The 12,586-nt window shown below is 38.0% G+C and overlaps 1 protein-coding gene across 1 annotated transcript in view; it reads right to left on the bottom strand.

Moving 5' to 3' along the window:
• itpr2 (inositol 1,4,5-trisphosphate receptor, type 2) overlaps positions 1–11,281 on the bottom strand; it is a 110,700-nt gene extending 99,419 nt beyond the window's left edge. The window contains exons 1-3 of the mRNA XM_007250570.4: positions 10,805–11,281; positions 1,517–1,587; positions 229–344 (exon numbers count right to left, since the gene is read on the bottom strand). Of these exons, the coding sequence (XP_007250632.3) occupies positions 229–344; positions 1,517–1,587; positions 10,805–10,896 (279 nt within the window). The 5' untranslated portion in view covers positions 10,897–11,281. The remainder of the gene's footprint in view (positions 1–228; positions 345–1,516; positions 1,588–10,804) is intronic.
• Between the last annotated feature and the right edge of the window lie 1,305 nt (positions 11,282–12,586).

Genomic DNA, 12,586 nt, shown 5'->3' with positions numbered 1-12,586 from the left:
TGCCATATAACATATTTCTCAATGGGGTACACTATAGTGCAAATATATATATATATATATTTTTTTTTAGATCAATTGAAAATTTTGATATCTCAATTAATTGACAGTAATGAGGAGTCCATATCTGACATTTCTCTTCTAGTTCATTTCTTATATTTTTTTGTCTTTCTTCTTTTTATGGGAGCATTGTAAGTGGACTGAAGCTTAATGCCATATTTGATGGAGTACCTGCAGCTTTTTGAAAAGGTCTCCCTCTGTATTGCCTCCTTGCTTTCCCTGTTTGGCCTTCCAGAACTGTTTCTGTGCAGAGTAGCGGTTCATAGGACACACCTTGAACAGGCAGTCTGGGGGACAGAGAGTTAAACCATGAAGCTTTCAAAACACAGAAAAACAACAGACTGCTTTGTTAGATGGGTTAGTAAAAAAGAGAGCATGTGGATCAGCATCATGTGATCTGTCGTAATTAGAAACTCTGTTTCTTACTCAAATTACAATCATTCTTTCTGAGCCTCAGTGGACAATGCTGTAGTTGACCACAGGAGAATGAGCTTACATCACACTGGAAACAGTACAAGTAGTTTTTATGTTTTTTTGTGGCCAACTTCTTTTCATTTGTTAATATACTGTATATCTATTCCAGCATTCCAGGCCTGCAAATGAAAGTGATGTCAACAGCTGATTGTAATCCTGATTTGGTACAAAAGCAGTATTAACAAAAGGCTGAGTCGTTGGTGAGCAAATATGCCAGAGGATCTTCAGTTTGTCAACAAATGTAAAATTATTGAAATGTTTTGAAAAAATTTTCATATCATTAAACCATTTAAGGATCAGAAGGAATTCATGTGCTTCAAGGGCAAATGCACAAGTTTAAAATCGTAAAACAAGTGAGTATATTTTGCAGCTTTTCAAACATTAAGAATGTTGTGGGCATGTAGATTCATATACAATTTTAGGTAAAGTTATTTTTTATTTTTATTTTTATATATTTTTTTACAACCAGGTGAATTGGCTTTATTGGTCTTACAAAAGATCATGTGGTTCGACCATGATTTCTCTGAAAAAATTCTCACTAGTTGTCAGCAGTGAGAATAATGTAAATAAAAAAATATTTTTTTATTTTATGTCATAGTTGCCTTATTTTTCCTTTAAATCACATAAAACTGTTGAGAAGTTTTAAAAAATACCTTATTACTTTATGTATACTCTAGCAGCAATTAATATTTCAGCCACAGAAATTTAATGTTATACAATTTATTACAGTAAAAACAGAAAAATGAAAAAATAAAGTGAGTACATACATATCAGAGGTACTACATATACTGTATGTCACTTTTGTTTGACCCAAATACAAGATGTGTGACAGCAGTATCATGCCTCTGCATAAAACAAGAGAATATGTCAAATGTGTGTGTTATTTTATCATCATAAACAGCAGTCACAGGACCTCAAACTAACATAACATAATGAGGGTGTGTCTTGTGGCTGCCACTCAAACAAAATTACCAGGGTCACTTACCTCTGAACTTCTTTGGTGGATTTGCCAGATCTCCAGCTTCTGGCTGTACCACACACCTATCATCCACCAACCTACAGGAACATCATGATATATTAATAAATGTGGTTTACAGCTCTCAACACATTTCAAACGCTGGTTCACACCCACCTTAAAGCTTCACACTTAAAGAACTTAAAGAACTGAGATGTTAGGGTTCAACTGGAGTACTGGCTAAGGCTGCACCAATTATTCAAGATAATTAATCATGTAGATTATATATGTTGACTCCAAATTTTCGTTTTCCATAGTATTCGTTAATTTGTAACAGCACCACACTTCACAAAGTGCTGGGGAGAGGAACGTGTAGTTTTCGTTTGTGCTTTCAAAAGTGCCCAAACATATTTATGTAAATAAATATAAGTACTTTACACATTTAAACAGCTTCTGGCTTCACTGACTATTCTACTAATCAAACAAATTCAACACCCAAAATAACTGGGGATCCACAATGTTATCAGAATTATATCTGTATTGGCCGATAATTGTTTTTTTTTGTTTGTTTTTTTAAAGAATCAGTATTGGGTTGTTGCCTACTGGCCACACTACTATAATTTGGTCGACACTGGCCGAGCTACTTTAAAATCTACTGATTTAAGTTAATTTTTACCTTTTATTAGTTTTAATAGAAATAGAAATATTGTTTTATTCAACATGTTTATTTAAAAAACAGGATTGCAAGGACCAACTAGCTAAATTAATGCAAAAGCAAAAAAAAAACAAAATTTTTTGGGAGACACCTTTCATTTTATTGTTTGAATACAGTACTTACTAAAATGTAAGACAGATTAAATGTTGCACTTGTTTCTAGTTATACCGGGAAATCTAGTCTCTCTGTAAGTTATAAATGTGTTTTTTCAACATTAGAAGATATATACACGTGTAATATTGGATATGGGAATATGCATAGAATTCCCAATTGGTACATCCCTAAAAATAATCATTAGTCCCATCCCCAATACATGTCTACCTGCTGGAAAAAAGCTTATGCACCAAACAGGAGAATCTCTGTGTGTATCTAAGTGTAAGTGAGTCAGTCAGTCAGTGAAAGAATGTGTGAGGGGTGTTTTAATAGTTAGTTGTGAGATTTAATTCATATTTCAGCATACATTTATATTTTTACCTTTATTAGTAGCTGTGTTTACAGCTTTAAATAAAGCCACTTATATATCACTAGGTTTTGTATAAAAAAAGTGAATTATGGAAAGAATCAGGGCCAAACTTATAAAACTCATAAAATTATTAATGTGATTAATGATTAATTCACGTGTTAAAAGTTCCAGATTAATCACACGCATTAACGCATTAACATAAACAGCCTTAATCACAATATAGTGAAACAAACCACTCTATTGTATCACCAATTTCTCGACTATACACATTTAAACAGTCATCTACTGAGATTATAAAAGAAATCAATCGCTGCACAAATCCCTCATAAGTACACATAATCCTAAACCAACACACCATCCAGCTCTCTCAACACACAGATAATGAAGGTCTTCCTTTTATACTCATCTTCAAACCAAACCCCGTTCTGAGACAACAGAGCCGCAGAGGCATCTCAGCCCAGCTCCTCCCAGCAGTTTCAGCTTCTGGGCGCCAAAACTGTGAAAGCAATTCAATAACCTCAGCTCTGAGCTGTGTTAACAGCTTATATAAAGACCCTTTGTTTGTCCCCTTGATATTGCCAACATAATCAGCAGACGGGGTGAAAACACCACCCCAGAATATCACTACCTACACTGGCAGAGCCAGAGGAGCAGACAGATGGTGACAGAGCGCTGTCTAATCACTCCACACACACACAGGCCTCGCTGCCTAAGAGACAGCGCAGTCTGCATCACAGGCACACACGCTTCGGGAAATCACTCGCTTCTGTAAAGCCCTGATAAAGCGCAGGGGATTCACACTGACCACCACAGCTTCCCCTCCTAACAGCTACTATTACACTCCTCGCCCCTCCACCACAGAGTCGCCTCACTTCAACTAACTCACAGCACAAGAAACCTTGGTTTATGGATCTGCCATATCAAATCATTCATGAAAATAAGCTAGGTGGTTGCTAACGTGTTGCTAGGTTGTTGATAAGGTGTTGCTATGATGTCCATGGGGAAAGTTTGTATGACAAATGTACGAAAACTGCACATCGTAACAATCTGTACAATATATTTTTTCAAAACCACACAATAAGTTCTATAAGCAGGCCAAATTTGGTCGTATAATAAAAATTGTGATATACATGGGAATATACATTTTAACATTAAGTTTTTTTTAAGCTGTATAAAAGCCCACAATTCCCAATAATGATGCACATTTAGAGTTGCAACGGAGTCGATATCTAGAAACTTGCAGCCTGAATTTACAAAAAAATAGACAAAAAAATAAAAACAGAAGAAGAAGAAAAAGATCACACTAATAAATGTGAGCGAACCTTACTTCTAGTTTACTTCTAGTTATCTCTCAATCATGCTCAAATGAAGTCACTAATACAATCTAAATTGGTAAAATACATACAAATATTGTCTTACATTGTTCTTGATTTTGTGCTGAAGTAGGGAAAATGATCCTATACAATCAGTTCAGAATCTATGACCTGAGTGGCAACACGAAAATCATTTCAGAATCTAACACTGCTTGCTATTGTCATCTGCATTTCAAACAAACCGACTCTGTATCGGTCACCATTAGTGGCCTGACTGAGGTAATTCATTCTCTTTCAAAGATTATACGACCCCTGCAACCACCAACACCACAGCGAGACACAGCAATACAACCACATGACCTCAGGGGTCAAAACGAATTCAACAGCCATGACACAGTGGTACCAATAAAACTAGGTAATAAAACAGCTATTCTAATGTGAACAGTTATGCAATAGAATGTATCTAATTTCCAAAAGGCACAGTAAAGTTAAAACATCACATTTCTTTAGTAATTTAAGCCACATTTCCATCTTTAACAGACTGCAAAATAAACAGAGATAAACCTTTCGCCTTCAAAAAGGGTTTTGTTTTGCCTTTTTCTTGCAACACTACAAGTAGTTCTCTATTGACGGTTTACTTGATCTTCAACAGCTCCTTTATTTACTAGTTTATATTCCTAACAGTCTGAAATAGATTTAACAGTCTTTTTTTCTTTGGCTCAACACAATCCCACCAATGCCCTTGACTGATATTTACCTACTCACACACAGCTTATCCTAAACTGCTCAGTCATCATTTGCTTACTATTGACATACAGAGGAAGGCTATTCAGTCCTTAACAGGTACAGTGATTTGTTTTAGTTAGCACAAATCATAGATCCTCAAAGAAGGCTCAGAGTTGATCTTATAGGAGCATTCTACCTATATTTCGATGTAATAATCAAACAGTATTTTACTGACATAATTGTTCACACAATGTTGGTGAGAGAAACAAGATGTCAGAAAGGGCATTTTCACATCGACAAGTCTAAAGGTTCACAACAACGTTCTTGCGTTTGTTTCATTGTATAGGATGAACTTCGCACAGTTTGAAGAACGGCATTTTTCTGATAAGAATTCAACAGAATGAGTGTCGAAGATTACTTGCTGATTCCTTTTATTTCTGTAAATAAATAGATAAAAGGTTAATCTACAGCTATCATGGATGCACCAAATATTTGGTTGAAAACAGCAAAAAAAAGCCTTAAGATTGGCTGCATTTCATTGTGTAAATTTCGCTCACGTGTGACATGTGAGTAGCACTGCTGAGACACATTTATGATTAGAATAGCAGTACTTAAGTAAATGCATGACTATGAAATAAATGAATTGAGATAGATATATTGTGTATGTACAATATAAACTGTACTTTAAAAAAAATGTTTTAAAAAATAGATTTTGGCTATTTAAATTATTCAGTAGAGAAGATTAAAGTATTTCAGATTAAAAATATTTTGGTGAATCCCTAACAGTTACAGTATACAGCTCCAAGTATCAGCTGTGTATGCAACCATACTGCTTGCATGACTTGTGCACATGAAAAGCACTAAGCATATCACTGGTGCTTTTTCTTCGTCTTTTGTTTATGGGTGGTAATAGCCTGCCTCATCTTCCTGTAATTGGTCTGAAAGTTCAAACCATCAAGAAAAGTGTTTTTTTACACTGCAAAGGAACCAGACCACAGTTCAGTTAATTGAGATGGAGACCAACTCTTTTGGTAAGACCCAATTTTGGTATTTTGTTCCAGTGGTTAGCAATACCTTAAATACCTGCTTTGTTGGTTCAGACCAAACTGAAAACTTAAAAAAAACAAAAAAATTCTGAACAAAGCAAGGTAGCCTGATGCTTAGTATCTAGTAGTAGTAGTTTTGACAGTGCTCTGGCTATAAATATAATTGTTTAAAAGTAATTGATGACTGAGAGGTCCACGCATTACATTGTACAGTAAACTAGAACCCAAAAACATGTACTATAAATGTTACATATAAACTCTCATAAGACAGGTGCTGATTCACTGTTAAATACAATGGATCAGCCATCCATGGCCAGGAGTCCAGGAGAGCATAACAACCCTCACTTTCTCTGGGTGAGTGCATGGCCGGACCTCTGCCTTTCCCATTACTTAGGATATGCCAAATTACCAGCCAAACCATGAATTACATGCACCACATATCCAACTCTATTCAAACACACACAAGCCTGTATCTAAATCTATGAAGTAAAAGTTTCTGGAAGTGTCTGGTCATGCTGGTACAGAAAGGTCACTTCATTGTTTCATTTAACAAAGCTCAAAAACTTCCTCCTGCTCCTCTCTATCTGAGTTAGCATCTAAAACAGAAACAAAAGCTGGTAATAGGATATGTAATCGTGCTGGTCAGGGAAACAGGAAAAGTGCTAATATGCTCATAAATGACTAACAGTCTCCGTTCGCACTTTAAGCAGTAGTACTTTGAAAGTCATTAGGGCTGCGCAGGTTAAATATGAACTAAATAAGGTCTGGCCGTGGTTCAGGAACATACTCATTACAGCTCCATTTACTTTATATAAATGGTTGAGTAGAACGGAAACAGACGTTATCTGGAAAAGAGTGGCTCTACTAGTTTGTTACTTTCTATAAATCACTAATAAATTTTGCACTAGATATTTACATGATGTCAAAATTGCATCACTATTAGGAATGCTGCAAAATGTTTTGAGATGGGCAATAAACATGACAATATGAATATCTTGAATCATTTTGTTATTGTAAACCACACATTAGACATCACTGTCACTGACCAAATGCACATGTGATTACAACTTTATGTAGTTAGTTCTATTTAATTGGATAAAGTGCAGCAAACATTTGAATTTATATTTACCAACAAAAACAATTCACCAAGAAGGAGACATCGGAATTGAATGAAACTTTCCAGTTAAAAGGAGGCTCTAGTACCCTGTTGGGCTGCCTCTAGAGTGTATGTAAGATTATATATAATATATTGGGCATGGAGACATGCAGCTTTCGTATGAAGTCCTGCGCCACATTTGCCCACAGATGTTGCTGCTAGGATCTTAGATCTTGCACACCCAAAGCTGGTTTCTCAGCTGGTCATTGGTGATTGTTGCAATTTGGCAGAGACATTGCTGGGTAGCCCTTGCTGTGTGTAGGTGAGCATTATCCTGCTGAAAACTGCCAATGGAGAGCTTTGTATCCCCACTAGGGGTAGCCGACTCCAATATGCAAGATTTTTACAGATTTAAAGTTGCAATTTTAGGAACAGGGTGTTTAATCTTATCCGTAAAAGTGTGGCTTCAGGTTTTCATTCTAAAGAACCAGTGGCTGATTCTACCTGTTTAATTAATTGGTTGGTCTTTAAATACCTGATGACATCAGGTGCTTCTGCTTGCCCTAAATCTAAACATGCAACCCCACCAACCCTTTGCAGATAAGGATTGACGTCCCCATCATAAGAAAACTGCTAACGGTTCCAGAAGAAAACATCTCAAATATGTCCATTACGAAGATGGGTTTTATGGAGCCAGAAGTTGTTCTACCATAGCAATGCTTAAATAACAAATTAAAGCATCTTTATTTTTAAGAGTGAAGTTTCTACATGTCATATCCTGAAATCATGCGTTATGACATCCCAACCTATCAATCTAACTCATCTATTCTCTTCGACACATCGCTGATGCTTTGCACGCAATGAAAAATGAACCAGTTATATTTTGCGTAACTGACATGCAAACCTACAGCAAAATTGTCAAGAAAATGTTGCGTGATTGGTCAAAATTCCCACCAGTTGAGACAGGAATCCTCAGCCTTTTAAATACTTTTCCTCATGTTCCATGGAAGTCCTAATCTCAATCTGATATTGCTGCATCTGCAAAGAGAGACTGACACGCAATATGGCCCTCCATTGTACGATATGCCGAAAAACTTTACAAGAACACTCCTATAAAAGCAGCTATTTGTTTAATTTGGTTCTGCAAATTTAGCCTTTTTTCAGGTTCATCAACTCAGCAGCCAGTGTTCAAACATCCACCATAAGCTGTAGGTCACAGCCTTTTGTGATTTAAGCTCAAACTTAAGGTTCATGTTCCATACCTGTCCAGAACCTACACCATGTGGCTTAGTCATTTTAACAGGAAATGCTAAACTGTTTAATTCTTCAGCCGCAGAGCAGCCAACGCAACTGGTGCAGTCATGCTGCAACCTGCAATCTCCAAAACTGAAGCTGCTCTTTTGAAGTATGAGTCATGGCACAGCACAGGAACACAGGATTTAAAGGTTTTGGTGTAGAGAATCTGGACAAAATACAATGCATGCCTACATGTTCCCAGTTCTGTCAGCTAAAGATAATCCATTATTAATACTAAAGTCTGCCCTCTGTAAACATACAGGTACTTGTTTGCTATTATACATTTATTTTGGTTTTAACTTGAACACAACCCTACCTCATCAAATTCAGCTACAGTAAAGCTGTCAAGTTGCTCATTAATCTGCACTACTTGGAGCTACTTTCTAAAGCCTAGGCTGCAGTTGATGTAGGACAATTCCTTAGTGACTGTCCAGTGCAGACTCTTTCTTAAGCCTAATTTATACTTTTATGCTAAGTAACACAGAGACTACGGTTTAGCCTAAGCAAATGGCCTATGGCATTGTGAGGGTTTATGCTTGTGCACTGGTGCATCACTTTGCAATTACACAGCAAATCCGGAAATGCAAAGGCGGGAATATGAAGCAGACCAATCCCAGTTGCTGCACTCTGCATCATCCCTACAATGTACATGTAAGTTTCTGGTGAGGTGTGCTTCAGGCTTTGGCATAGATTATGAATAGAGTATGTGTAGCCTAAAGACTACAGCGTGTGTGTGTATATATATATATATATATATATATATATATATATATATATATATATATATATATATATATATATATATATCACACATATGTAACAGTCTAATAAGGAAAATTCTGCTTTTTCATGTTTTATTTGATGTTTGATGGGGTTTTTTTTCTTGCCTAGTCAGCAGTTTTTTTTTTTTGGTTAAAACAATGCAGGGCAGTGGGTTCCCAGGACATTACTGGCTTTAGGCTAGTGGTATTCAACTCTGGTCCTGAAAAGCAACTTTCACTCTAATCCACCAAACCTGAACTAACTATTGCTTTCAGAAGACCCATTTTTTGCTCACATTCAGTTTGTAAAAGCCAGCACTGCCGTATCTGTGCAAGAAGCAGGCCAGACTTGTTTTGGAACATGTGGGTCAAATGTGCGTTTTTAGTCATTTTTGGCTCACATTCAGTTTTTTTTTAAAGGCAGCACTACCATAACTGTGCCAAAAGTGGACCAGACATGTTTTGTAACATGTGAGTCAAATGTATGTTTTCAGAATGGGGGACATTTTTTGCTCAAATTCAGTTTTTAAAGGGCAGCAATGCTGTATTTATGCCAAAAGTGGACCAGACGTGTTTTGGTACATGTGGGCAAAATGTACATGTGCACTTTCAGTATATGGGCCACTCAAATGCAGGTTGCCAGCAATAATGGAAGTGGGTCAGGAGTGCCATATCTTTGCCAGGTAAGTGGCAAAGATCACCTCCGCAAGCTACTGTATATGCTGTTCAAGTCATTTTTTATTGCTGGAGTTTATATGTGTGAAAAAGCATTAACATTCATTATCTAACCTGAACTAACTATTGCATTCAGAAGGCCTGTGATTGGCTGAAGTGTGTGGAATGGGCATTAGATCTGTAGTTTAAATGTGCAGGAAGATAATTATGCTAAAGGCAGCACTACCATATCTTTGCCTAAAGTGGACCACACATGTTTTTGTACATGTGGGCCAAGTGTACATGTGTGTCTTTAGTAATGTGGGCCACAGAAATGCAGGTTGCCAGCAATGACAATGGGCCAGGAGTGCCATATCTTTGGTCTATTGGTGGGGTTTGTAAATGTGAAAAAAGCATACAAATCACCATCTAACCCGAACTAACTATTGCAATCAGAAGGCCCATGATTGTCTGATGTGTGTGTAATAAGTGTTAGATCTGGTTTGGAGTTCAAATGTCGAATTCTCCTAGGGGCAACACTAACATATTCGTGCCAGAAGTGGACTAGACATGTTTTGGTACATGTGGGCCAACTTGTGTACTTGTACTTGTGCGCTTTCAGTATGTGGGCCACTTAAATGCAGGTTGTCAGCAATGACAGTGGAGCAAGTAAGTGGCAAAGAAGCTACTGTATAGGCTGTTCAAGTTTGTCATTTGTTTATTGCTGGGGTTTGTAAGTGTGAAAAAGCATACAAATCAACATCTAAATATTTGGTCACTAGCCCCACGAGTCTATGACCACAACCAAAGTGACAAGAGTGCAACTGCAATATGAGGACTGTGAGTCAAGTGAACCAGAGCAGCGTGGGTTTACTACAGCTACAGCTGATTGTATACGTGGTAGTTATAAGCTTAAGTTTAAGCAGGTCAGTAAAGTTTTTTTTTTTGTTCACACCATCAAGCACGATTTAAAGGTCACAACGTGATTCTAAGAGTGGAGTGTGTAAACAAATAGGCAGCTTTGCATTCCTGTTATGTGATTTGAATGCTGTTCAGTGCTCTCTCACTCCCTCCCTCAGTCAGTTTGCTCGCGCCTCAGGCCCACTTCCTTATTCCAGGCAACAACTAGATACATTTTACACTGACTGAGGCATGTGTCCGAGGTGCTGCCTGTAAACCCCAGACAATAGAGGAGCATGTTTAAACGTTAAAACGGGTTAGAGAAAGTGATAGAGAGAGGGAACATACCCCAGCGTGCTGATAAATCCATTGACAGTGCCCTCCGCGTACAGAGACACGATGTCCCCAATGTGAAGGAAACTGGACCTGTGTTCTGACATGATTCCAGAAGTTCAGGGCTGGAAAGGTGCAGCTTAAATCCTGAAGAGAGAGAGAGAGAGCACTCTTAGCTCTCTGAAACGTTTCCCCCGTTTTCCCCCAGTCGAGTCAAAGCCTCAGTCCATTTGGCAGAAGGTGGCCGTGTGCTGTCTGACAGGAAAACATGGTTTATCTCTCTCTCTCGTTGAGTCAACGCGACTGGAGGGCTGCAGCTCAGCTCTACTGTTGGACTTCAGTGGCGGTTTCTTTCTCAACTGACGCTTTCTTCATGTTTGAAAGTTCTTCCTGTGAGACAAACTAAGCTTTTTTCTCCCCACTACAGCAGAAGCAGCAGCACTATGGGGGAGGAGACTGCCTTTCAGGGTTGAACAGCCTATGCCGTGAAATGAAGGAAGTGATGAGGCAGTCTGCTCTGTTCTGCTGCTGTGGTATGTGTGAGTGAAGTGCAGAACAAGTCTGAACTTCAGTAGAGAAGGGTGCAGGAGAGAAGTACAGTGCTGCTACTTCTAGTTTTCACTCTAAAAATAGCCAGGAAAATGGTTCCAATCATGGGAAAACTACAAATATAGAGATTCAGGGATTAAAGAGTAAAAAAACTACTGTGCCACTGAGAAGCTAGCTATAGCTATAGTTGCTGGAGTTAGCCTAATAAAATTGTAATGGAGCTAATTCTGCACTGTTGGCCTACACCCTAAACAAGTAGCCAGGCAACATAAGTCCAAAGAGGAACTAAAGCCTAAACCATATTTTTTTTCATTAATAGCTGAAATGTGTTCCTTTAAACTAATGAAACATACCAGTCCTGCTTAAAATGTTTAAAAAACATTTCCTAACCTTTAAAAAACACTTTTATTGGTCGTTTCCACCTCTGCAGCGCCCTCACAGCTTTAACTGTGCTGTAGCCGTGGATGATGTTTCTGTGTGCTATGGTACCGGACACTCAGAATATGCAAATCAGTCAATCAGTTATACCCCCCCCCCCCCCCCCCCCAACAATCTGCATCTCACTATCAGCACTATCATATGCACACTACTCAGCCCAGTCAGCTCTCCCTCCTGCCCCGCTCCTAAACCCATACATCACTGCAATGCCCCTCCCAAACTACTACTCCTATTTTTTAGCATTCTTGAAATTTAAGCTGAGCGTGGAGTCTGGTAAAATCTGAAAGTTCAGTTACACTTTGCTAGTCATGCAGTTTGAACGGCTTGTTCATGCTGGTTATACAGCATGTTATGCTTAGTCATACTGGCTGTCTAGTTGTTATCAGGTTGGTCATTGTAGACCAGCTAAACCAAACAACATACCACATGCCATGTGCTTAACATGAATTTAATGAACATGAAACATTGACTAGACCTAGTATTGGACTACACAGCCTGTTGCATGTGAATTTCCTTTAAAGGAAAAGAAAAATATAGTTAGGCCTCCTCCTGTGGGGTGTTTGTGGCATGGTGCCCACAGCAAAGGTATGTTTTATTTTGTGCTGGTGTTTTTAGTATTATGGGTTATCAAGAAAGCAGTTTGTCAAGCTTAAAGCTTGAAATGCTCTATTACCAGTAAACACAAAAGGTACAGTAATACAGTCTTAAATGAAATTTGTTTATATATTACAGAGCTGGATCTGTTGCACTCCAATGAATTGACCTGATACCTTAATCATGCTATTAGTCCTGCTAACGTAACCATACCAG

Source organism: Astyanax mexicanus, chromosome 9, assembly GCF_023375975.1.
Source record: "Astyanax mexicanus isolate ESR-SI-001 chromosome 9, AstMex3_surface, whole genome shotgun sequence".
NCBI lineage: Eukaryota > Metazoa > Chordata > Actinopteri > Characiformes > Acestrorhamphidae > Astyanax > Astyanax mexicanus.
Note: the sequence above shows the minus strand (reverse complement) of the source record. Positions and strands in the feature narration are given on the sequence as shown.